The 26,781-nt window shown below is 37.2% G+C and overlaps 1 protein-coding gene across 11 annotated transcripts in view; it reads right to left on the bottom strand.

Annotated features, from left to right (window-relative positions):
- Nucleotides 1-26,781, bottom strand: part of raph1b (Ras association (RalGDS/AF-6) and pleckstrin homology domains 1b) — a 62,519-nt gene that overhangs the window by 13,529 nt on the left and 22,209 nt on the right. For 5 of the 11 annotated variants that reach the window (XM_084095292.1, XM_084095296.1, XM_084095299.1 and 2 more), the window contains 5 exons: nucleotides 9,597-9,718; nucleotides 8,737-8,839; nucleotides 7,625-8,196; nucleotides 3,707-3,793; nucleotides 3,209-3,283 (listed from right to left, as the gene is read on the bottom strand). In XM_084095292.1, the coding sequence (XP_083951418.1) occupies nucleotides 3,209-3,283; nucleotides 3,707-3,793; nucleotides 7,625-8,196; nucleotides 8,737-8,839; nucleotides 9,597-9,716 (957 nt within the window). In that variant the 5' untranslated portion in view covers nucleotides 9,717-9,718. Of the gene's footprint in view, nucleotides 1-91; nucleotides 2,457-3,208; nucleotides 3,284-3,706; nucleotides 3,794-7,624; nucleotides 8,197-8,736; nucleotides 8,840-9,596; nucleotides 9,722-26,781 lie in introns of those variants that run through there. The other 6 variants (XM_084095295.1, XM_084095301.1, XM_084095297.1 and 3 more) reach the window with 4 other exon arrangements.

A 26,781-nucleotide genomic window follows, 5' to 3' on the forward strand; every position in this document is an offset into this window, starting at 1 on the left:
CAAAGAAACATTCGCAGAGCATTACTTTCATCCACTACTGAGGTATGAGATCAGACAGGTGGATTTCTTTTTTGCACATATCCTCACTTACCTGCCCTCTCCAACATGCAGTCATCACATCCATTTCTGACCATTTAAAACAATCCTGAAACAATTGCAAAGTCTCTGTATCTGATCAACCAGCAACCAGAGACACAAAAGGAAGTTACACGATCACTCTGCTCATGTTAACGGCTCCTTAGAGAAATGGCTGCTCATTCATTCAATACCAATTCAAGGAGATACACAGATTCACCGCCACACCAGCTTGAATGTTTCAGAACTCCATTAACCAATGTTCTCTTCATAAACGGCAGCTATAACAAGACTATTTGAAAGGCCTGACAGGTACTTCCAGCTGAAGTTTCAGAGCTGCCGCGGGAATGGCCTGATGAAAATAATTTCAATAATCCGGAAAAAAAAAAGTCTACTGCAGCTCAATCTGAAGAAATGAAAACGCTTCCCCTCACATATCTCTACACCCAGAGTACCTTACACACAACTCTACTGCTCAGCATTGGGAGGGGATTGAGACCTCCCCCTCTCTTTCTCTCTGTGAAACAGCTGCATGTCTCTGGTAGCGTGCCCAATCACAGGGTTTAATCCCTCTCACCAGCAGACCAAGCCGCCATCAGCTATAAAAGACCCTCTCGTACCACTTCTCCAATCAGAATGTACATATGCTTCTCAGCGGCCAATCAATTAGGTTAGTTTCTTTGACCACCTTTCCACTGGCCAATAAAGTTGAGGCCAAATGCAGATGATATTGTTGTCCGACGCTTTTTCTGTGGTTGTGGGAAAACACCCTCCACCGTGGGGATGAATGATATCTAGGCCTTGTATTTATTGTTTCACCCATTAATTTAAAGAAAAAAGTTAGTTATAAGGACAATAATTTTAAGTCAGGTTGCGTAACTTGCGTTACCCCCTTATGTCAACTTTGATTATTATTATGCCATGCTTTTTCTAACAGAACAGAGATTGGCAGATTAAGAAATACAAAGTCAGAGAGACAAATAAAGATAAAGAATATGCAATGGAATGCATATAATGAAGACAGGAGAGAGTGGGGAAGGAAAAAAGAGGGGTATATGTGATCTGAAAGACCAGCTTCTCTTTCTCGAATCATTGTCTACGGCAGATGCATATTTATGATGCAGAGAGAGAGAGAGAGAGAGAGAGAGAGAGAGAGAGAGAATGAACAAAAATGGGAGAGATCTGCAAACAGCCGAGGCTCAGGCTTTGATAAAAAGCATTAAATTCCCTTTGAAGTCTTTTTTCCTTTCTGTTCTCTCTCCGTCTGTGTTTGAGCAGAGAGTCTGTGTCTCAGCAGTCTGCAGTGAGTCCATCCAGAGTGAACAGGAAAGCAAACACTGTTTGAGAGATCTGATGAAATCATGAGGAAACCAGAGTGGGATTTCAAGAACATCTCCGCTACAGTTGTCTAAATGCATAATGCCTTTGTCTATTCTAATGTCATGACAAATACAACTTAGATGACTCAACTTTATTTAAAGAAAAAACTAACCCTAATTAAAAGGACAAACTCATTATTTAATGCCACTTAAAACTGAAAATCAAATTTAAACTGAAAAATTCTGCACTATTTCTAGGTCACTAGAAATTCTAGAGTCACATTTTGCATACTAAGAAACTTCACTTAGAAAATACTAAGAAAATTAATTCAAAATAGCTATTCCTGTAAACATTTCATATACATGTAAACTTTAATATACTTACTATACTACAACAATTACAAGAAATAATGTTGTAATGCAGTACAATGAACTTCAGAAAATAATAAACCGTATCAATTGGGCTGTTGCACAAGCTTCATGGTTTAACAAAAGCTCACACATCCTTGAAAAATCAAAGTGGCATCAGATTTAAATTCTTATTATTTAGTAACTCGACATAACAAAATGCTCTTAACCCGCCATTCCCTGCACCAGAAAAAAACATCTACATTGGTATGACAACATGGGAATTTCAATCACATGCATAATATCTATTCTCAAGAATAAATTAAAAAAGTTAGTCAATACAAAGCCTTTTGTTAGCTAATTGATGTTTAAATGTAAATGTAAAAAATACAAGGCTGTCTATGCTGCATCTACAAACAGATTTATTAAAGCGATAGCTGACCCCCAAAAATTCTGTCAGTACTTACTCACCCTCATGTAGTTAAACACCTGTATGATTTTCATTCTTGTATGGAACAAAATTTTGAGAAATGTATCAGTTTTGTTCCCAAAAAACTGTTTGGCTACCAGTTTTCTGCAAAATATATTTTGTGTTCTGCAGAAAGAGAGTGTGGAATGACATAAGGGTGATCGAATTTTCATTTTTTTGGGTGAAGTATCCCTTTTAAAATAATACTGTTTTATCACAGAAAGTAAAAAGTAAAGTAAAACTGTCTGTGATTCAATATATATTAAGGGACTCACTAGTGTTACTAAATTACTTGTAAAACAAACACCAATTTCACACACAAATTGTGGCATAAAAACAAAATAATAGGTAAATATGTTTCAGTTTTATATAAGAGCTCCTGAAATGTCCTAAAATGAAATTATGTAAGTGATGAGCAGCCATTTCTTCAGGGAAGCAGTGACAACAAGGCATCCAAACAAACCAACACAAACACAATGTAGCTAGCAAAACCCAGCACCTCTCTACAAAATAACCTGCCAACCACTAACTGTTGTATTTAAGATACACATTTCTTAAACGAGGAACAAAGAATCTTTGTAACTTTATCACTTTACATTATAAAAAACACAAACTCCTAAACATTCTACCAAGAATCTGTGAGCGCTGACAACTGACCATTAAAACTAGGAAACAAAATACAATAAATAACACATAAGCCATGTTTTTCTTGTCACAGAAAGGTAATGTAGGGTGTTATTATATAATGTATAATAACATTATAGACCCTTTGGACTAGATGATCTGATTTCAACTTTAAATGGCACACATATGAAGATGGCAGCAAAGAGAGAAAAGAAAACAGAAGATACAACACTTTAAAACTGAAAGAAGGCAGTGTGGGTGGAGCAAAGTGTCAAGTCTGGCTAGAAGACTGAGGTTAAAAGGCTTTCTGTGGACACATAAACCCAAAACATGCAGAGAAAGGAAAAAAGAAGCAAGCGAAAGAAGGTGTCACCTTGGTCAGCAGGTGAGAGGGTTTTCCTGCAATGTTTTTCAGAATCAGAGAGGTCTCCCTGTCCAAATACGAGTGCTTCAGGGTGCAGGGAAAAGACAAACAGAGATTAATCAGTGCAATGATTACTGTGATTTCAAAAATGATAGAAATACATACTTGATTGTGGTAAAGAATAGAAAGTGTGGAAGCACCTGAGCATCGATAATTCAAAATCAGAAAGAGGTGGCATATAAAAGTGTGGAGGGAAAACAATATATAAAAGAAAAATCTTGTGTGTCTTGTGTACTTCTTTTAGTCCACAACAAAATATTGTGATCACAGTTCTCTGAGAACACACTGTTCCTGAGGTCCTTTTGTAACCAAAAGGATGACATTATGAATCCTGGAATTATCACAGGTGTGCTAAGACCCAGTATTTTGAGAAAGAACATCCTGTGTACACATATCCTTTACCCCAGTCGTGTACACACACACACGTACACACACACACACACTTACAGTCCTTTGATCCACCTCCCCCTCCTGTGAGGCGAAGTCAAGATGCCGTCTGGTAGCTTTACCATTGGCCCTTCGCAGTAAGACATGCTGGGAAAAGGGGTGGGGGAGGTAGTGACATCACATACAGAAAAGGACGGTGCAAACATAAACACATTAATCATGCAAGCAGACAATGCAAAATGATGCATGCACAAGCAAGGGTCAATATATGCTGTTACTCTGGTAAAACATAATGAATGTTAGGGTTTAATACAATCTAATCGACAATATGCTGCATATACTGTTGATTAGAACAGAAAATAATTTTGACTTGTGCCTCAGTTTACAGTATTGGATGTACAATGGAAGTCTATGGGGAAAATTCTATTTTTGTTAATGGGATAGTTCACCCAAAAATGAAAATTCTGTCCTCATTTACTCACCCTCATAAGACAAATGAAGATATTTTTTAATATTCTGTCATCATTTTAGTCCATCCACTGAAAGACTACGTGATTTAGCCCAAATCTTCTGAATTGATTTATTGATTTATATAATGAACAAATTAAATTTAGGCTTTTATTCACATATGTGACCCTGGATCACAAAACCAGTCACAAGTCGCACAGGTATATTTGTAGCAATAGCCAGCGATACATTGTATGGGTCAAAATTATCGATTTTTCTTTTATGCCAAAAATCACTAGGATATTAAGTAAAGATCATGTTCCATGAAGATATTTTGTAAATTTCCTACCGTAAATATATAAAACATTTATTTTTGTAAGTGAATGCAGCACAGTTGCGAACATAAATGGACAACTTTAAAGGCGATTTTCTCAATGTTTTGATTTTTTTTGCACCCTCAGATTCCAGATTTACAAATAGTTGTATTTCGGCCAAATATTGTCATATCCTAACAAACCAATTTATTTAGGAAAGCCTATTTATTCAGCTTTAATAAGATGTGTAAATCTCAATTTTTTTTATTTTTTTTTAATGACCCATGTGACTGGTTTTGTGGTCCAGGGTCAGATAAACATTGATCAAAGCACATGCACATAGATAGAGCACATGAAAAATAGTAAACAGAAGCTCAACTGTATACTTGCTTGACACTTGAGATGGACAAAAATGATGACAGAATACTGTATCTTGAAGGTGAGTAAATGATGACAGAATTGTAATTCTTGGGTGAACTATCCCTTTAATGGGCTTGTATTTAACTGTCAAGTTTTCAAAATGATCCTTTTTGTGGTGAGCATTCAGTTCTAGGCAGATTAACTTTTATTTATGCATTACCAATGCAAATCCTGTGGGTGGGAGTGAGTTTGCTCCATGTTATCAATGCTTCGCAGATAGTTACGTCATGTCCCTTCTCTGGTATCCTTGCACATGCTGTGCAAAAAATACTAGTTTATGTGGTCATGACAGTTTTGACATATTTTAAGCACATATATTTCAGCACATCAGTTTTACTGTTTGACATGTATAATTCAAGTCTTTTGGCATTACTTTAGAAACAGTATGTATTGTAACAGTAAGTGATAAGTGAGTGACAGTAAGTGATATAACATTTACTGTGCTGCTCTGCCTAATCAGATAAAACTGTATTTTCATATCTTAACTGTAAACATGGTTTTTGTTTGTTTAAAAAATAAATAAAAAATCAGATATTATCCATTTTTATTTATTTATCAAAAATAGCTTTTGTATAGGTCAAAAATATAAATATCTTAATTGTCTTAAATTATGGCATAATACTTTCATCTTTGTATTGAAAGTATTGCATTTTTTTTTAATAAATCATGCTTACAAGCATTTTTATAAAAATAAAAATCGAAAACAAAATGAACAATGCTTGACAGAACCCTTTAAGGTTCTATACAGAACCTTTTATTCTAAGAGTGAAAAAGATGCTTTTTATACTGTACATCTTCACTGCAGTAGCTCTTCACAGAGCCTATGGGTCCACAGAACAGTGGTTGAAAACCCTTGTTTCATATTAATATAGATGACATTACAGAAGCCATCTCATCAGTTGCTCCTACAGAACTTTTTTTAGTGTAAGCATACAGTACAACAACAAAGATGTTACTAAAACAAACACATCATGCATTTAAATGAGTTAGAGTAGAGTAGTCATGTAGCAAAGCAGGTGTTACTGTCACACTGTAATGTTTACAGTGACCATGTACAGCACAATGTCTGTCACGTGATATTTTCATGCAAGACTGCGACAGGAGGATTTGTGCACGCATTCTCTTTCACACGCAGACATGAAATCACATTGTTCCATCTATGAAACAGCGCTAGTTTACATCTAAAACCGCAGTATGCATTTATAGCTTAGTAAAGTATCAGGGTTTGTACATCCTGGTGCGGATGAGCAATGCTGTGGTTACAAGAGTGGCGTAATAACATCTCTGTTTTATCAGATTTCCTTCCCAGGTTCTGACAGCAGTACTGAAGAACTATAAAAGCTGAGTGCGCGTGCTTTTGAGAAATTGGTTGTATATGAGTGTCTAAGCAGTAAGTGGGCAGCCAAGAGATGACTCAGCTTTAATGATTCCATGGTGAATTCAGTGAAACCTCGATCATCACATTTCCCAAAACCACAATACAGACTTTGCCCTCAACAAAAGAACAAACAACTGCTATGAATAGAACTGTGTGTGTGTCTGGGTCACAGGGAATGTTGACAGTCCAAGTAAAGAGACCCTCTTTGTTCTAAACGGTTTCGTGAATAACAGGATAAACATTTTAAATGGTCAATGACTCTTTGTTTTTTGGTAGCAATTAGACTGACAGGAAGACATTTATTCAAAATAGAATGATGATGAAGACTAATTATTTTCCTGACTGATGTTGCGCAGACAGGAAAAGAATTTTAAATTTAGATATTTTTTTTCTCTTAAACGCCCACATATACACTCTAACATCCACATTAAGAAACTCCTAAATAATTACCGGCAACTCTTTGTACTAAACTAAGTATTAAAGTCAACATGAAATCCAAATTGACCCTATTTAGTTTGTTGCACTCTTATTTTCAATTAATCATCTGTGTTATTACATGAAAAATATATTAGTCATTCTAAGCTTTAATAAAATAAAAATAAAAACCTTCTGAAATATTTTTCTTTTTAAAATATCAAAAAGCAGTTTTGTTCAAATATTTTTTCCCAAAGATATATTTCAAAAGATTATGTTAAACTACTAGAAAACTGAATTCAATCTTTCATTTTAATCTTCAAATGAGACCTTTTCTTTATTATATCATCAGGATAGTTGAATCACTTTGAAATTTGTGACCCTATTTACACAAAAATATCTAAATGAATTTTAGCTCAGAAAACAAAAATTCTCACCATAGAAGAGGTGATTAAAGTCATTGTTGTATAAGTTGCATATTTAATGTATTTTTTTAAATAATTAAAGGTGCATTCAGTTGTTTTATTAGCTAGCCTTAGCATCGCTGTTCTTTGGGTTCTTCAAGTAATGATGTTAGAAGTACTGAATGCACCTAGATCTGAAAAAGTAAATGTAATAAAGAAGCATCGACAACATTCATGTTGACTTTGTATTTGGAATCTCTTAAACTGGAGTTGTGAGATTAGGCTACACTGTATGTGGTAAAGGGACCAGGCCCGATTTACACCATTATCCCTGTGCTGACTGACAATGCCTCTCAATCCATTTCTTTTGTGGATATTTCTTTTCTGGTGTTGTGATTCAGATTTAAGCCCCTCACATCTGCTCACATCTCACTCTGCTGAAATTTCTCTCAGAGGTTCTCACAGTGAGAAGCTCTTCTATACCTCTGGTCTTCTATGGACACGCTGTCATGTTTACTGTCCAGTCTAAGTGCTAGCTATGAAATAATTCAAAATGAAAAAGAGTGGAAAAAAGATTTAATATCATGTTTGTGTGTGTTACCTCTGTGCTAGTCTGGCTTTGGCTCTGATTCTGTGACTGTGCCTCATTCTCCTGCCCTCGGATATCCAGAGAGTCCATGCTGGATGCCGAGGCAGAGTTGACGCTTGACCTGGAGGAATGACCGATCGAGTGCACTTCCTGGTCGCTGACCGTACCGACCGATCCTGTACGGCGATGATGTGAGTTAGAAGGCGGGTGTGAGAGAGTGGCAGATGAATATGAGGAGGACGACGAGGAAGATTCAGAAGTCTGCTTTGCTGCCTCGTCCATGCTCAGGGATGCCTTTTCTAGCTGAGCAGTGATGTCATCCAGGGAAAAGTTGGAGGCCAGGGGCCGTGACTGGCCGCTGCCACCGCGTACGGTGGAGGCGGGAGAAGCTCGGGTGCTGCTGCTGGTGCTTCCTCCGCTGCTGCCCCCTCCGGTGTGTTTGGTGCTGGCCGAGCGGCCTGTCGGTCTCTGTCTAGATTTGGCGTCTGAGGTCTTGCTCATGGGTTTGCTGAGCTCTTGTTCGATTGAACACAGGTCAGCCATGAGAGCGTCCAGGTCCACCGTCTCACCCTGGTTAATGGCTTCTACATGGATAGATAGAGGACAATTTGGATTCATACATATACTAATGTTCAAACATTTGGGGTTAGTACGATTTTTGTTGTTGTTTTGAAAGAAATTAATACTTTAATTCAGCAAGGATGTCACAATAAAGAAATGTATAATAGTACAAAAGATATAGATTTCAATGTTTCCTGAGCACCAAATCAACGTATTAGAATGATTTCTGAAGGATCATGTGACACAGAAGATTGGAGTTATGATGCTGAACATTTTTAAACTGTAACATTTCACAATATTACAATTTGACTATATTTTTAATGACATTGTGGTGAGCAGTGTTCAAAACATTTTTTTTTTTTTTTAAATCTTACAAACCCCAAACTTTTGAACAGAACTGAACTCTAGCTACAAACATTTAGCTGTTATGATGGTGGTTTTATGATAATCCATGAAAATTGCAGTATGCCGAAACGCCACCATATTAGATACACCAGAAGGCATTGTGAGTGATAAAGAATGTTGAGTAAACAGAGGTGGTGTGTGTCTGTGTGTAGTCTAACCATTGATGTTGTACATAGAGAAACGGTAGGAGAAATTGGCAAGGTTTGTTTCCTGTCTGAGAGGAGCTTTTTGCACTTTCTCAGGACGCCCATCATCCAAACTCTAACATTAAAGAGAAAGAGAGGGGGCGGGGGGATTAGGTAAGAAGAGACAGCTAAATCATGAATATAATCATCAATACAATACATCCATACATTAAAATAAATGAAAATAAAGTATCTGAATTAAGGCTGTCAATTTATTAAGAATTGTAATAGAATACTAAATTCTGGTCAAAAATGTATTTGATGTTATAACCACTAAACTTTGTTGCATTATTTTCCTGTTATCTCTGTAAAGCTGCTTTGAAACAATCTGTATTGTAAAAAGTGCTATATAAATAAAGGTGACTTGACTCCTTAAGCAGAAAAATGTCAATTCATAAATTATATTAAAATGCCCATGCACTTATATGTTTTTATCAATTTACATGGCTTGTCCATGTCTAAAACATTTTTTTTTTTAAATCACTTTGAGGGGATCAATTTAAATAATCTTGTTTCAGCTTATTTTGATGCTTGTTATATCTTATTTTAAATCATTTTAATTAATCTTCAGGCCCCCTTGAAAGTCTACTCTGCTGAGGTCCCCTAGTTGAATAAAAAAAACCCACTCCATTAAATGACAGGAAAACTAATCTAAATGTAAAAATAGGGGAAATGAGCATGTACAAATACATATCCAATACTGACCTAATTAATTACATTAATCAAATAAATTGCATATATAAATATTTTCAGAGAAAAGCCCACAAAGTGAAGATAATACATCATATTAAAGATATAATACATCACAATGTCAAATTGAGTGTGAGTGTCACCTGTGTGAGTTTGTCCAGTTCTCCCAACCAGGCGCCAAACATCTTGTCCAGATCCTGATCCTCCTTATCGCTGTCTTCTTCAGCAGCATGATCCAGCTCATCATCTGATACCTGCTCCATATCTGCTGTAACACACACACACACACACACACACACACACAGTTACACGATATAGCAGCCAATGAGGACTCAACCAGTGTGCCATGTCCTCATCAACATGTCCAAACATACAGAACATCACATATATCACACTCTGCTGACAAAGCACACCAACATTTTAAGATTGACTTATTGACTTGTTGGGTTTGATGCGTCTTATCAACACTATTAGGTTTTGATTCATTTGAGGTGTGATCTGAAGAATGACGCACATCACAGGTTGTCATGATGATTTCGCTTCCACTTATGTAACCCGGTGTATGATATTAATTTCTCTCACCCTATTTCTCCTTATCTCACATCACCATGGCAACCCTCAAATCTTTCCTTTAAATAGGGTTGTGATGACACCTTCCAATCTGCATTTGACACGGCAAAAGTCTGGAATATTGAAGAAAAATATGCCAGTTTTCCCCCATTATCTTTAAACATGCTGCTCTGTCAGACACCTTGAGTAGTAATCTCTGCGTAAAGTCAGTCATTATTATTTCAAGGATGCCTTCTGAGAGGGTGTGATGTAGTTGTTATGGAAACCTCAGCTCTGTCTCAAAGACTGGCATAGTTGCTATAGCAACCCTCTCTAGATCTCCCACTATCAGTTTTCACCCCCCCCCCCCCCCCCCACCCCCCCACCCCCCACATCATTGCTGTAACAACCCCTGCTGTACCTTCCGCTGTATTTTCTGATGAAAATGATGTCGATTACTGGCTTTATTAAAATGACTCAAATTACTTCTGTATTATTTAAGTTATACTACACTGCATCAAACACATAGACATGCACATTAGCACATACAGATCAACAAAACACGGTCATTTGACTTCGAGATCAACACTGTTTCAATGCATTGCAATGAAATCATATTTTCTCTAGATATAGAGTAAATACTATAATCAAGGGTGGGTGGGTGTGTTAGTAATGACCTCAATAGAATAGAGGTGTGAGGGTGTAAGGCGATCGCCCTCTAGTGGACAGTAAAGTAACTGCTGTACAGTCACAACAACAGGGACTCAACAAAAACACTCGACTCAGCATGCCTGTAAGCATGTATTAGGCTTTTCATGCTGAGTCAGGGTTGGGTGAATGGATAAACCATGAACTTCGCTGAACAACCACCAGATGAGTCACAAACCATGCAAAGATGCATATTAATGACAGCCAGATTCACTTTCCCTATCAGTTGGACACCATTATCAAGAGACAATCACTATTGCATGTAATATATATTATTACACACATTATTTATTATTACACACAACGTGAGACTGTAGAAAGCTAAACAGACCATATTCTCAACTCTCTCATTTCATTTTCCATCTTTTTCACTTTCTCACAACTCGCATGCCTTATGGGGACCCAGAGTGCAGAGATGATCCCTCAGGGATTCTGAGCTCACCTTAACCCTATAATGACCCCCTTCCCTCTTTGATCCAACAAGGGTGTGTCTGGACTAATGCATGCACCAAGCATTATCTTAGTTTCAACACAAAGTTATAAAACATTTACATAGAAAACATTTAGATCAGAAATCAGAATATTCAAGTGAGCCATGTAATAAACTACACCAACCAAAGTCAAAATATACACTACCGTTCAAAAGTTTAGGGGTAGAAGTTATTTATGCTCACCAAGGCTGCATTAAAAAAATACAGTGATTATTTTAACAATTTAAAATAATCATTCTATGTTTATATTTTTTAAATGTAATCTATTTCTGTGATCAAAGCTGAATTTTCAGCAGCCATTACTCAAGTCTTCAGATCCTTCAGAAACCATTCTTATATGCTGATTTGGTGCTCAAGAAATGGTTCTTGTATATTATTATCAATGTTATCCATGTTTTAAGAAAAAACATGATACATATTTTCAGGATTCTTTGATGAATTGAGTCCAAAAGTTGAAAAAAAGCATTTTATTTAGAAACCTTTTGTACATGATGTCTTTACTGTCCCTTTTATATATCTTAGGCCACGTTCACAGCAGCAAAATGGTTGTCAGTCCCATATTCAAGTCCTTAATTCGGTTACGTTCACACACGGTTCAGTAACGGGAGTGACAATTATTTAACCAATCTCGTAACACCCAAAAAAAATTCACGACTCACAACCGCATTTTCAGAAAACTTGCGCTGTGTGAACGCAACCGGACTGGACAACTTGCGATGGAGATATGAGTGGTGTGTCATCTAAAGGTTCTAGATCCAGTCTCTGTTTTCCACCGGAGCTGCTCCCATCAGTTTTGTGTTTTAAGGCCAATTCTCACTGCAGAGTCAAACAAGTCTGCCGTTGGATTTATCATTTTCTGAAAAATAACTGTCATGTTCACACTGCCCCAACAGACACTGACTGAACATGGTCAAGTCAGGTGAAAACAAACCCTGACCAATGGCAACAGACGCCGACAGGGTTAACTCAGACTGTCTACATCAGGCCTTTTTGGGACTGGGATGATAGTGGCTGATTTAAGGCATAACACTGATCCGACAAAACCCAACAAACGTGTTTGTTGGTGTTTGTCTGTGTGGGAGTGAATTGGCCTTTATGCATTACTCGAATGCTCCGCTCTCCACCCAGATTAGGTTAGCTGTAGGTTAATGAAGATTTGAGGGATGAACTCACAGCTCGATTGGACTCTTGTCATATCAAAAGTTAGGCCTATAAGACTTTTCAGTTTTATGGCTCTTTGACATTACTTTGGTCACTGTGGCTCTGGTTACTAGTAAGACTCACGTTGCACATTCATACAGACAGTATTTGAGACACTACTGTAAGTTACTGTTTAAATGGGACATTTCGAGACTCACACTTGTTAGTGTAATTCTAACAGCTCATTGCAATGGACTATAATGGTTAGTTATGTCGTTTAGATCTTGAGTAAAATAACCGTGAGAACGTTTTTTAGGGGTTCTTGAGATTAGCCTAACTTCATAAATATCATACCAACCCCATCAAGGTAGCTGTACTAACACACAAACAAAAAACAAACTGAGAGTCAGTAGCTATGTTTCCATCCACCTATTTATATGCACATTTTGGGATATTGCATGAAAAAAAAATGCTGGATGGAAATGCCAAGATGTGCATAAATTCTAAAAATGCACATAAAAAAACGTATGCGCTTAATTGAGTCGGATTTACCGAATAAATTCCTAGATGTGCATCAAAAAAGACATGCGACTGTGATGTAACTGCATAACTAGACCAACCAGTGGGCCGATTTCATTGCACAGCATCTGAAATGCCCTTTTGGCCATTCTAGAATGCCTAAGCAAAGTCTGTTGTCAAAGTGGATCGGTTAATTAGTACCTCCCAGAACTGTTAACACAACTGCGTTCCCAAACAGCAGGTATCCGCCTCAGAAAGCAAGACCTGCGTTTATTGCGTTTTGTCAGTGTGCTCTGAGGAGTAATATATTATATTATATTATATTATATTATATTATATTATATTATATTATATATAAGAACATTATTATATATATATTGTGGCTTCTCCTACTGCATCAACTTCCATATTTCTCAGTGATATTTATCGCCAGTTTATCAGAAAGTGACTATTTTGTTCTCTTCGACTTACTAGTTGGAAACGGTGCTTTATTTGCAAATGTTTTATGCAAAATTCCAATTATGTGCATAAGATAAATTTGCAAATTTGGATGGGAACATAGCTAGTGTTTGGGTTAGGAGATTCCTGGTGTTTTCTAACGTCACAGTCCTGCTGACAGACCTCAGATTGGCAGGAGACACTAAACTGAATGTTTTTACCATTACTATTATGAGATGGTTTTAGATACCCCAGGGCGAGCTGCATCTTTCAGGGTTTGCATATGCAAGTCCAGTGACATGATATAATCAGTCACACACGTTCTCATAGGTTCAGGTCAACAATGTGCTTAATTCAGTAGATGGAATCTTTCTAAGATATAATTCCAACCCTCCTGTTCTGTCTGACTGCTTTCAGATCAGCAGGATGCTAATGACCCCTTCAGTCACTCTACTGGGAACGGCCACAGTTCTGCATAAAACAGTCAAGCACAAAGAGGATAAATAAAAAGAGAGAGAGGGAATGAGAGGGGAGAGTGTGGGACAAAAGGAGATTTTGCTGAATTATGGAGCCATAGAAAATAATACTAAAAAAGGTGGAGATAGAAAAAGTGTGCAGATGGAAATTAGAGAGGTGTGTTATCTTGGCACCCTGTTGCTTAACAGCTGCTGATTTAAACTAAGCTCTGCTAAGCTCTCTCTCTCTCTCTCTCTCTCTCTCTCTCTCTCTCTCTATGGTGATGGTATAAAACATGAAGTCATAAAATTCATTCTTCATATTTCATCTGCCACTGCGCGCACACACACACACACACACACACACACACACGAAAAAAAAGTGTGGATCATTTTATGAAATTAATGCCATTTATATTTTGGAAGGGTGTTTTTTTAATTTAATCAAAGTATATAATAAACTGAATTGTGCCATTTAAAGAATAATAATATATGGATAAAAATGTAAGATCCTCTGTGGTGAAAATCAAGTTTTTTAATGTTGTCTGTATGTGGTGTTTTTAATATGCTTTAAGAGGAACCATGAGCAAATTCATGTCAACACCATTGCTGAGTATTTTCTCCTTAAAACTGCAGTGAACCAAAGACAGTCTCAAAAACGCGGTTTGAAATTGCAGTTGTTTTCTATGTCACAAATATGTACAAAAAAATATGTAACCAATCACGTCAACGTGCCAGTGGGCTTTAGCAAATCATTAACTATGCTGCGAGGAGTCTCAAGAGAAGCCAGATTATCCTGTTATATTTTTCTGTTGCTATGAAAAATCAGGTACATTTAGCAATATAGCGAGTGAATTATGTATATGATGTATATTACGATGTTATGATGAACTATACACCTTTCTCCACTGACGTTCTGAGTTGTTCAAAGCGTTTCTAAGGATACTGATTTTTAGAAGGCAGCAGTCTGACTCTGAGATGGTGAATGGGAACATGGTTTGTGTAACATTAGCAACACATTATTAGCTGTTTGATAATGTAGTCACAATGCTGGTGTGAGTGAGAGGAGGCGGGGACTAATATGCATATTCATGGATCCGCATATACTAAATGAAGAAAGGGTGTAAAGTTACATTCAAGCTATTTTATGGCATGAATAATTTTTTACACAGGAAAAAAAACTTAAATATATATCAAAGATACATTTTAAGGGATAATGTTATTGACTACAGGGGGACTTTAAAATAAAATATTTGAGATATTCCGAATGTGACAAGGGTGGAACATTTCAAAACAAAATGACTGCTGCTCTTCTTATTCAAAGTTATGACATAATTAGCATTAAGGAGTCAACAATATGATTTCCATAAAAAGTCAAAAATGTAAAATAAGTATGTTTTGTGACGGTGTGATGTGGAATGCTTTACGAATCTTGTCTAATCATAAAATGTTAACTGAGAGTAGAACTTGCTAACATTTGAAACCGGCTCCTTTAATGATTCATTTCATTAAAATGAATGATCCATAATATTGATATGATATACCCCAGAACTTTTATAATGGGATATACAGACTTGTAAAAATGCATATAGTTATGCATATAGTTATTTTAAAATATTTATAATATTGTAAAGGGATAAACTCATAATTCATTTTTTATTAATATATTATAAGCTTTCCAAAACACAAAGTAAATTGTTGTGTTGTGTTCAGATGTTGTAGACATGTACTTGTGACTTGTGTAAGAAAGTGAAAGTAATAGATTTGAGAGGAGAATAAAAAGAGAGGAGGAACAGAGGGAAAGACAGGAAATGTCCAGGATGTGCAGAATTCTTTATTTCCCCCGCGAGCTGTTCTGTCAAGGCTCTCCCACCACCCTCCAGCAGCTGTTCTCTGACTGACACACACACACACACACACACACACACACACACACACACACACACACACACACACACACAATGAGGCTGAATATGACATCATGGCTGGCCAAGGAGGAGGACAGGAAAAGGAAGAGGAGTGAACAGGCTACCACCCTTTTCCATGTGCACAATCCCACTCTTTCAAAAACACACACGGTGTCAAAGCAAAGCAACAAGACACACTACAGCTGTCACCTCTTGCACAAACACACAAAAGCACAAGTGTGCATTGCTACATGAGCTTGGCCACAAATAAACACACACACACACAAATGGCATGTGTCCTAATGTTATTATTCAGCCTTACCCAAACACAAGACATATGGGGTTCTGAGTGCCATTTAAATCTAATAAATCACTTTCCAGCAGATGCCAACTTCTGAATTAACTTAACACTTGAGCATAAAAGGAGAAATGTGTGTGTGTGCCTGTCCTTTTCAGTGGTTTTGACTAAATGTCGCTCTCAGCAGCGTGGGCAGTGTCGGATGTTCGCTAACATTATACTGCTGGTCACGCATTCGGAACTTCTTTTTACCCCTAAGCGAAGAATGGAAAAGAACGTCGCTGTGAGTATATCAGGGCCTTTATGATCCACATTCAGCACTGTCATATGTTTTGAGAGCATAAGACTTTATTACATCAGTGTGATTCCACATTGAATTGATCATATAAATTAAAGCAGAAAGAAAAGAATCCCTCCTTCTCCACTGACACAAATCCATTCTCTCTAAATCAATTCCTAATTTTCAAAAATTTATTCTCTAAATCAAAATTGTACTAATTTTTCAGCTCTCTACATTTTTCCAAATAAAAACAAACTCTACTGAAATAAAGGCAGCTTTTTACTGACCCACTTCATTTTAATAACTAGTAGTAACAGCCGTTCTAACACAACACTCTTGTAAATGCTTTAAAAACACACCAGTCATTATGTGACCAAAACCCTACCTGTGACCTTTGAACATGTCACATTGAGACATTTAAAGAACAAGTTACTGTACTGCCAAACAAATGTCTGATTGTAATCTGCATGGGCAGCAATGACTGGATGTTTCATTAAAAGAGGTTAAAATTTGGGTGGGTATAGTGGGTGGGTATTTTTAGCTCTGCTTTTTCCCAAATCTGTTCTTCAGCTCTTGTCATGCATTACACAAGGTGAAAAATTGGCTCTGTGAGGGCATGTACTATCTCTCATCAACCCCTTCATGAGTACAAAAATCAGATGATAACAAAAATCTGGATGCAACATGCAAGATTTATTGAGAATAGCATGTCCATTAAGAAAACATAATATGTTTAACAAAAACAAACAAACAAACAAAATAATTCTGACATAAAATAAAAAATGTGTTACTTAAATGTTTATTTTTGTGTTTATGTGTGTGGCCAATAAAAATATTGTTGATCAAGTACAGATACGATATAATGGCCTGTCAAAAAAACGTTATTGTCGAGACCTGGTAATGAGCAATTGAATGAATAATTATTAACTTCAGTAGAGTGACAAATTAAGCATCTGGAGCTGAAGGCACTTTAAAATCCATCACCTCTCAGTGTAAAGCAAACAGCTGAATGCGGCTTACACCCTAGCCAGAAATAGCATCATATCACATGTGCTGAGCAATTGTGAAGCTCCAAAAAAATCTTCAATTAAAACATTAGATGCTTTTGTGTGTGTGTGTGTGTGTGTGTGTGTGTGTGTGTGTGTGTGTGTGTGTGTGTGTGTGTGTGTTGCCAGATGGTCTCTGAGGGAGGATGGCATATGACAGCATTCCTGTATAGTGCAGTGGGACACAGATCAGCTCTAAGGAAGACAGAAAAATCAAGTATCTTAAGAGGAGAGTAAAATAGGGGACAGAGAGAGAAGAATACAACCTGAGGGATAATTCTCCCTTAATTTAGTACACAGACACACAGTTAAGATCACTAGTATGAGACATTCAAAATACATATTTGGATGCTTTTTTTCCCTGTCCGCTGTTTTCCTGTTAACTCACTTAATAAATATATTATAAACTATCATTAAGTCTTTAGCTGACGTAGTTGTTGAATCACTCCGTAACTGCTAAAATAAGCCCAAAAAACACTCTGTGAGGGCATGACTCCACACACATCTCTGACATGAAGTATCCAGCTGAGTCACATGGCGGGTATTGATATGAGTTATAGAGGCTGTTGACAGTGTATGTGAATAAATTTATATTTAATTTACACAGTGAAGACTATGCAGTTGTTTGTACATTTTATTACTTTATACAATTTTTGTAGTATTTCTTATTTCTAGTGCAAGTTTTTTTTCAGTTATGTCCGTTTCATTTGTGTCTTTGTTCTATTGCTTTTAATTCGTTTCTTTGTTAACTTGTCTCCGGTAAGCTTGAGATTTTTTTAACTTAGCATTTGTTTTTTTGTGATATTGAAATTGGCGATGAGCATTAAGAAATTTCAATGGTATCAAAAAAATGTATATCATAAAAAAATTATTTAAAGCAAAAATAACTATATTGTGATACATATCGTTATCATGAAATAAAATGACTCATATCGAGACAAGATTTTGATCACGTCACCCACCCTAACTGATGTTTATCGGTCACTGAGTTCTGGACTCTTGCCAAAACTTTAGAGAGAGTTCCACATACTCATTTCATATGCTAAGATGTTAGCCAATCATAGCAGTAGGCGTTTACACTGAAGTCTCAAAGCAGACACGCCCCTTCAAACAGAGTGTTCAAATGAGAGGGCTGAAATCAGGGTAGACCAGCGTTTCCCAACCGGGGTATGGAGAGAGAATTGTGTCTTTATTACATGCGAGAAAATAAATGATCTGAGAGAGAAAAAAAAGTTTGAGAGAAAAAGTTATCACACTGATAACAAAAGAGCGTTTCATGAGAGAAAAAAATTTTTTTGAGAGAAAAAGTTTTCATACCAATAGCAAAAAATAATAATATTTGAGACTAAAAAAAGTTTTGAGAGAAAGTATAGACCCTTTTACTGTTTGTACACAACGATGACGTATGCGCGCGCATATTGGCAACGGAAGTATGGCGAGAATCAGCAGCGTGTCAAGCTACGCGAGCGGATTAAACAACAGACGCAAGCATTTTTTATTATGTCCTCGCTCCAATCAACACGTTTAATCGCCTGCAGCCACTATTCTGAAACGGCCATGATCCTGTCGGAATCCTATAAAACTTAAGCCCCTTGGTGGAATATCGATTAGTGCAACCGTAAACGCAACAACCAGACATTTTGATGCTGGGAAACCGTTTTGATAAACTTTCGGAGGTGCCAACACGTTAGAGCCAGTGGGGAAAAACACCACTTCCGTTGCCAAAATGCGCGCGCAACTATTTGATCACGTGGGCTGTAAAAGGGTCTATTTTCTCAGAACAAAAAAAATATAAATTTGAATATAAATTTTTTCTTTCACTGTGAAAATTGTGTCATGGGCGGGGCCACGTTCCTATTGGCCAGTCGGGTGAGCATCGTCTTGTCTTGGGAGTCGAACTGAATCATTATACCATTGTTCGGTTCACCGGCATAGATGCCGCCTCTGCCTTAGTTGAGCACGGACACTCCAATGTTTGGGTAAGATGATTCACGGTGATCATATGCCTGGTTCAGATTACAAGAATATTGTGTCTGTTACGATAGTCACGGTGTCAGATTACACGATTTTGACTCCTAAAAATCTTGTCATGTCGTGGATGGACAAGAAATATGTCAGACTACACGTTGCTTTCCGACCAGTCACCGCGAGCCGTCTCACGCACACATTCACTCGCACATACACGCACTCACTCAAATACACACACACTCACTGTGCTCGCTCGCTCGCTCACTCACTCGCGCGCGCACACACACACACACACACACACTGTAGCTCGCTCACTCACTCGCGCACACACACACACACACACACACACACACTGTAGCTCGCTCACTCACTCGCGCACACACAATCGCTCACTCGCACACACACAATTGCTCTCGCACGCACACACACACACTCACTCACTGTCGCTCACTCGCGCACACACACACACACTCGCTGTTGCACTCACTCTCACGAGTAGCATCTGCCTGCAAAATCGGAGGCTGCATTTTCAGGACCCCACTTTTAGGACCGCATTTCTAGGACCCTAGGTTTTTAGTGACAACGCCACCTACCGAATTAGAGGACCAGCGAAGATGGATGACAATCAGAGTGTGAGTATCAAATGCGAATACATTTTTATTTGTTAAACTTTAAAAACAATTGTGATGCATTTCATTGGAAAGTTAACGTAGCCAACGTGATGGGGATTTGGTAAATAAATAGTCTTGAATGCATAGCCATCATATATTAGCCTCTAATGCTGTAAAATGAATTGTTTGCACATTCATTTAATGGAACTGTTGCATGCTAAACCAGTGTTGACTAAAGGCGGGCATACACTGTCCGATTTTCGTCCGATTTTGAGCCGAATTCTGACTCGTGCGACTCTTTTTCGGGTCGGGCCGATTTTCAGCTTTGTCGTGCGTCGTTTGTCGTGCAGTGTTCGTGCAGTGTACAGGGGGAAAAGAGAGGCGATTAACCTCTCACGACCGGTGTTGTGCCGAATTTCAACCCCCTGCCAAATTATTACCCCCCTCGTTGAAGTCAGTACCTGATTGCCTAATCCTAACCCCACCCCTAATCCTAACCCCACCCCCACAACTAATCCTAAACCTACCAATACTAGGGGGGTAATAATTTGTCAGGAGTCAAAATTCGGCACGACACCGGCAATCGGATGGTCGGATGAATTTCTGGCATGTTAGAAATTTTGGTCGCTCCTCGTGACTATATCGCACAGTTGAAGCAGAGCTACGAACCGATTGCCCTAAACTCAGTGTTTTTTCCCTCACTGCGCCTGCGCAAAAACAGTTTCATCTGCAGCAAAAACAAAAACAAAAACAAACAAAAAACGAAAAAAGGGAGATCTTTAAGTTCTGTAGTTCAAAGCTACAAATTACTGTTGCTTACCTCCAGTTCGTGTTGCAAAATGGATTAACCATTACCCACTTCTTCCAAGCCACCTGCGATGTAGGCTACACTTTGCCTCTTTTATTGTTAAAAAATGTTTTTGAAATAAAGCTGTTTTTAATTTTCATTGATGAATTATTGCAGTGTTCGGACATATTATAGACTGTTAATAATTAATTATATGTATATAATTCATTGTAATCGACCTAAATGTTTTAGACAATTTTTAATGCGGAGAAGTAAGCTTCTATGTAATATTTTATTATCCTCACAGCGCGTTGGTTATGCGGTGATGCGCTATGAAATTGTTGCGTGGCAATTTAATTATAGTAGCCTATACTTTAATAGCCTAGGCCTTCCCTAATAATAATAATAATAATAATAATAATACAATAATACTAGCCTACTAATAATTTAATATATAAATTGGAAATGCTAAATCTTCTTGATATTGATAGCTGATGCTTGTTTTGACAATATCTCTGGATAGGCTACATATTGTCCATAGGCGCAACCCGGCACGAGGATTTATCGCGCTGATTCGCGCATATTTCACACGTATAGTGTGAGCAGTCAAGTCGCAGCTCGACGTTCGGACCGTACAGTGTGAGCACATAAATCCTGAGCTTTGGCTTTACATCGCATGCGATCTACTCGTTCAGTGTGAGTAGGTTCCTTGCTGAAATCGCACAGTGTATGTCCGCCTTTATTGACAGCACAATAAACTGTAGCATGTTCGTTCTCAAAGCTTGTTAATTACTCATTGTTTTTCCATTTTAATTCAGTTAAAATAATCGTAATGTTTTCACTGTCACGTGCTCTCAGTCAGTCTGTTTAACGTTACCCACAATAGGCCTACATGTTATGAGTAGGCTAGTCTCTTCATTGACATGGTTTTATAAAGTTGGTTGAGACATATGACATTTTAATAGTCAGACATAACAGAGAGGCCATCATAATAACTGACTGTTAAAATACCACGTGTTAGATTGTGTCATTTACTGTGTACTGTATATGAAGTGCTTTCAAGGACACAGCTCAGGGTAGGCAATAGTATGACAAAAGATAAATAAATAAATTGGTTAAGTACTAGGCTTAGGCCTAATTTATGTCTATTTATTTATATGAAATTTACTTAAAAATGTTTTTCAAGAAACACATATCATATGTATAATATGTTATTTCTATTCAGATTTCTTGCATCTCTATTTTTTTTTTTCTCAGTTCAGATGGGCTTTATTGACATGAGTGTTTCTAGAACCTTTGTTCCCACAACATCAAAATCATTTTTTTTTTTCTCAAATCTTTGAACAGTATGCAATAATAGTAGGCTATTATGAACATTAATTGTTATGAAGATTGATATCATTATTTTTGTATCGTATATGTGTGTGCACTCTGTGGTAACTAAGATCTTTTAAATATGAAATTTAAAATTAGAGAGTAGAACATTTTCAACTAAATGTTCCTTATTTAATTCACTTCTCTTTCTCTCTCTTAGGAGTCAGTGATGATGCTGTCCATGAAGTTCTGTCTATGTGGTTCACGTCATGAACAAATTTGTTTTTGTGTGTGTTGAAGTTCAGTTGTTATATATTATTTCGTAAAATAAACACAATCTTAAATCTACCCCCAGAGTCATCCTTGTCTTCCCTCTGTACTTGAAAATGTGGTCGATCTGACTGAAAAGACTATAACATGATTCCTTGTTTATTTTACTTGAGTAGTATTTGTGTGTAATAAAACTTTAAAAAAAACTGTAAAACTCTAATGTAGTTAAAACTGGGTGGAAATACTGCCTTGGTGGCACTTTTTTCGGTCCTCCAAAACTAGGGTCCTGGAAATGCGTTCCTGAGACTGCGGTTCTCCGAGTCGGTAGGTGGCGCTGTCACAAAAAAATAGGGTCCTAGAAATGCGGTCCTAGAAGTGGGGTCCTGAAAATGCAGCCTCCGGGACTGCAGACAGATAATATTGGACTCTCACTCACATATTAATAGTCACTCTTGACTGAACCCGTCGTGGAGGACCGTTAAGCCGGGGTTTCGCCTGGAAAGCTGAGTTGAACGAAGTTAAACTGAGAGAGCGTGACGTTCACAGACACCAGAATGAACGAGCTTACAGTAACGTTCATCAGGCAGTAATACAGTAGGCTACTTTCAGTTCACGTTCACCCAAAATATGAACGAGTTCATGAACTATCGTTCAATGAACCGTTCAGGCACAACACTGATAGTGCTCTATTGAGAATGAGGAGATGTCGTCACGACACAGCGCCCCGCCCTCAGAGACCGCGTCATCCTCCCCTTTCCGCCATTTTGGGAGGATACCCGCCAGCGCCGTTCATTGTTTGTATTGGTAGTAGAGGAGGTTGTCGCACTATTTTAGAATGCCTGGAAAACACTGATGTGTAAAAAAACTGCTCCAGTGTCTCACACGATTGTCGTGGAAACCGTAGCAACCATGTGTTACAGTTTTTTCGTATTTTAAATTTTAAAAGTAAAAAAAAAAAAAAAAAAATGTTTGGCATTGGTAGTAAGTTTCTCCCTGTAAGGACCCTTTTCTTTTGCCGCATTCATCTCCATTTCTTCTTAATTTTCTCGTAATTTCTATTATAATTCCTCGAGCCGTCTTTCCTGCTCCGTCTCTGTATTGCTCTTGCACTGTTGCCCCTGGCAACCGATAGCGTATCCTCCCAAAATGGTGGACGGGCTCAATTCGTCACGTGACCGCAAGCTACCTATGAGTATGTCCTCATTCTCAATAGCATCTGAGATACAGATGCTAAACACATGAATAAAAATCATTTTAGGTTATAGTTAAGTTATAGGTTCAAACAGGAAATGTATCATATTGACCTTAAAACAAAATTGTTTATTCTGAGTCCGAGTAAAACTGTACAGGAGGTTGTATGATGAACTAGGGCTGGGCCTGGGCGATATATTGGATGACATTGTTATGCGCATCTCGTCAGTAAAGCCGGTTCCTTGATTAGTAGTAAATCGCCATCACCTGCTTTCAGATGAAGCGGCAATTAACACAGAGCCGTAGTTCACTGACAAGCTGAGCAATATCGCATTAATTATCGCAGGCAATACGTCCGTGATCATCTAAGATCACCATGAATCATCTTACCCAAACATTGAAGTGTCCGTGCTCAACTAAGGCAGAGGCGGCATCTATGCCGGTGAACCGAACAATGGTATAATGATTCAGTTCGACTCCTAAGACAAGACGATGCTCACCCGACTGGCCAATAGGAACCTGGCCCCGCCCATCACACAATTTTCACAGTGAAAGCAGAATCCTGACACAAGAGCAAGAAATTGCATGAGAGCAAAGAAAAGCGTTTTGAGAGAAACACTTTTTTTTTTTAGAGAAAATGTTTTCACACTGATAGCAAAAAATATATATTTGAGAGTTTTTTTCAAAGTATTTGGAGAGAGATTTTTTTTTTCTCAGAAATAATTTAAAAAAATTCAAATTTATATTTTTTTTTGTTCTGAGAAAATACTTTCTCTTAAAACTTTTTTTAGTCTCAAATATTATTATTTTTTGCTATTGGTATGAAAACTTTTTCTCTCAAACATTTTTTTCTCTCTCATGAAATGCCTTTTTGCTATCAGTGTGATAACTTTTTCTCTCTCAGATCATTTATTTTCTCGCATGTAATAAAGACAATTCTCTCTCCATACCGGGGTGCCTTCTGGCGAGAGCAGGGGTGCCGTGTAAAAACTCCATCAAAAATTTAAAAATTGTTAAAATATGTAAAAAAATATAAAAATATATATATAGGCTATATTTTTTTACCATCAATCTCGGATCGTCGGAAGTCTCTAATAACAACAAATAATGCGCACAAATTTATAATAAAAATGCAAATTATAAGTTTTCGGTGTTGAAATGCGGAGGTTGCGCTTGCGCGTGATTTTATTCCCGTGCCTCATTCCCAGTGCGTCCCTTAAAGCTGCCTATTTTTCATTGTTGTCAAATACACACGAAAACATTGTCACAACGTCCGTCTTGCCGCGTATTCACATAAACACGTCGGTTATGTCCGTGCTGCTGTCAACGGTAACGCGTGCGATTAATGTTTTTACGTTAAAAATATTTAACGCAATTAAAAATATTTAACGCAATTAAAGCAGCATCCGTTTTTTTTCTGTCATCCTTTGGCTAGCGTTACATTATATAATCACGTTCTTCTTCATGCACATGCTTTTAAACCATGCAAGCGAGAAAATACAAAAGAGAATGCGCTGTCTGTGACACACACGACGCACAGAATCGTGCCAGAATCGACTTCTCTTTCGCTTTGAGTATCCTCATGAGAGCAGTCTTAAATTAGTTAAATAAAGTCTTAAATGAACGTTAAGAGTTGTGAGAAAATGGAACGCGTGTGGGATCCACATGTGCAGCAGTGACATCAGAATAAAATAACACTTCATTCATAAAAAGATGTCATTAAACAATTATTTGAAATATACTGTCTTTATGTTGTTTCTACATTAATTTGGAGATTAACTGTGAAATTATTACATAAAATATATTAAAAACAAGCTATCTTGTGCAATTATAACAAAATTATCCCAATATAAAAACACAAATACACTGAGTGCACTGTTAAAAATTTATTGTAATTTTACAGGAAATTCCTGGCAACTAATTGCAGTAAATTTACAGCAAGTAATATACAGGATTATTACTGTTTATGATTACAATAAAGAAATGTATTTATACAGCAGTGCTACTGTGATTATAGTAGGCTAGCATTATTACAGTAAAATGCTGTAATTTATTTCAATTTACTGTATATTTACTGCAACTCAGTTGCCATGAATTTCCTGTATTTTCACAGGACAGAATTAAAATTTTATATTGTAATTCAATGTACTGTATCCTGTTATTTGTAAATATTACAATACAATGCTGTTATTATCCGTATTAGGCAATTAAAAACACAACAATGATATCTTTTTAATCTTTTATTAAAAACTGTTTTCTATGAGCAAACATTTAGGTGATATTTGCAATGGTAATTGAGCAATGTTTATATATGAATAAAAGCCTTAATTAAATATGTCATCAAATATGATACAAATAGATATTGTCATAAAAATAGCTATATGACAGTAGGCCTATACGGCAGTTCTTCCCTATGGTATTGAAAATTGATACATTTCAAGGTATAGTATCAAAGTTATCGTGACAACACTAGTGTAGGGTGCCACACATTTTTTTTAATTTTCAAAGGGTGCCTTGACTGAAAAAAGGTTGGGAAACACTGGGGTAGACAATGAAAAATATATATATTTTTCTAAATTATGAAACTTTTGATGTAAACATCATAATACCATTACAAGTGCACCTCCGAAAACATAAAAAATAATGCAGTTCATGATCCCTTTAAATACATTTTTAAACCATTTTCTGCACAGACTAAAAACAGAGGGACAACTGGAGAGGGTATTTCTATATACAGAGTTCATAGAGTTTGTAATGAAATGAAAGTGAACACTACGTCACTTGAACAACTGATCAAAACAACCCTGAGCCAAATGTCGGCTACCAAAACTACAAACTCAGAGTCTACACTGTTATTCTGAGGATGGTTTCTGATAGTATCAAGACAACTATGAATACTGGAGGAAGGTGTTAACTTATTTCAACATCCAGGAATGAGTCAAACACCTCTGAAGTACATTTGTCAGCTGTCAATCATTGTGCTTCATTGTGACATTTCTAGGTTAAATTTGTGTACAGTCATCACACACAGAGGTAAAAAGGAGTTTGTCACATACAAATTCTCTCAAACAAAACCTGACTATTTCAGGCTGAAAATGTTATTTTTCTTTCCTTCTCTTCAGAACAACAGAACTTGTCTGAATTGAGAGAAAGAGAAGGCATATACAGAGGGAAAGGCAGCAGAAGAGAGAAAAACAGAGTGAGAGACAGTGACATGGTGTCTTAAGACATTTCATTAGGGTGTGGGTTGATTCTCACTTAGCACTTGATGTCATATCCTTTGGCCAACCAAACAGTACACAAAGCACACACAGCCGGTGGCCCAATGAAAGGGCTCCTTTCATACAGGAGCCACA

Source organism: Abramis brama (genome assembly GCF_963993115.1).
Source record: "Abramis brama genome assembly, chromosome: 2".
NCBI classification, from domain to species: domain Eukaryota; kingdom Metazoa; phylum Chordata; class Actinopteri; order Cypriniformes; family Leuciscidae; genus Abramis; species Abramis brama.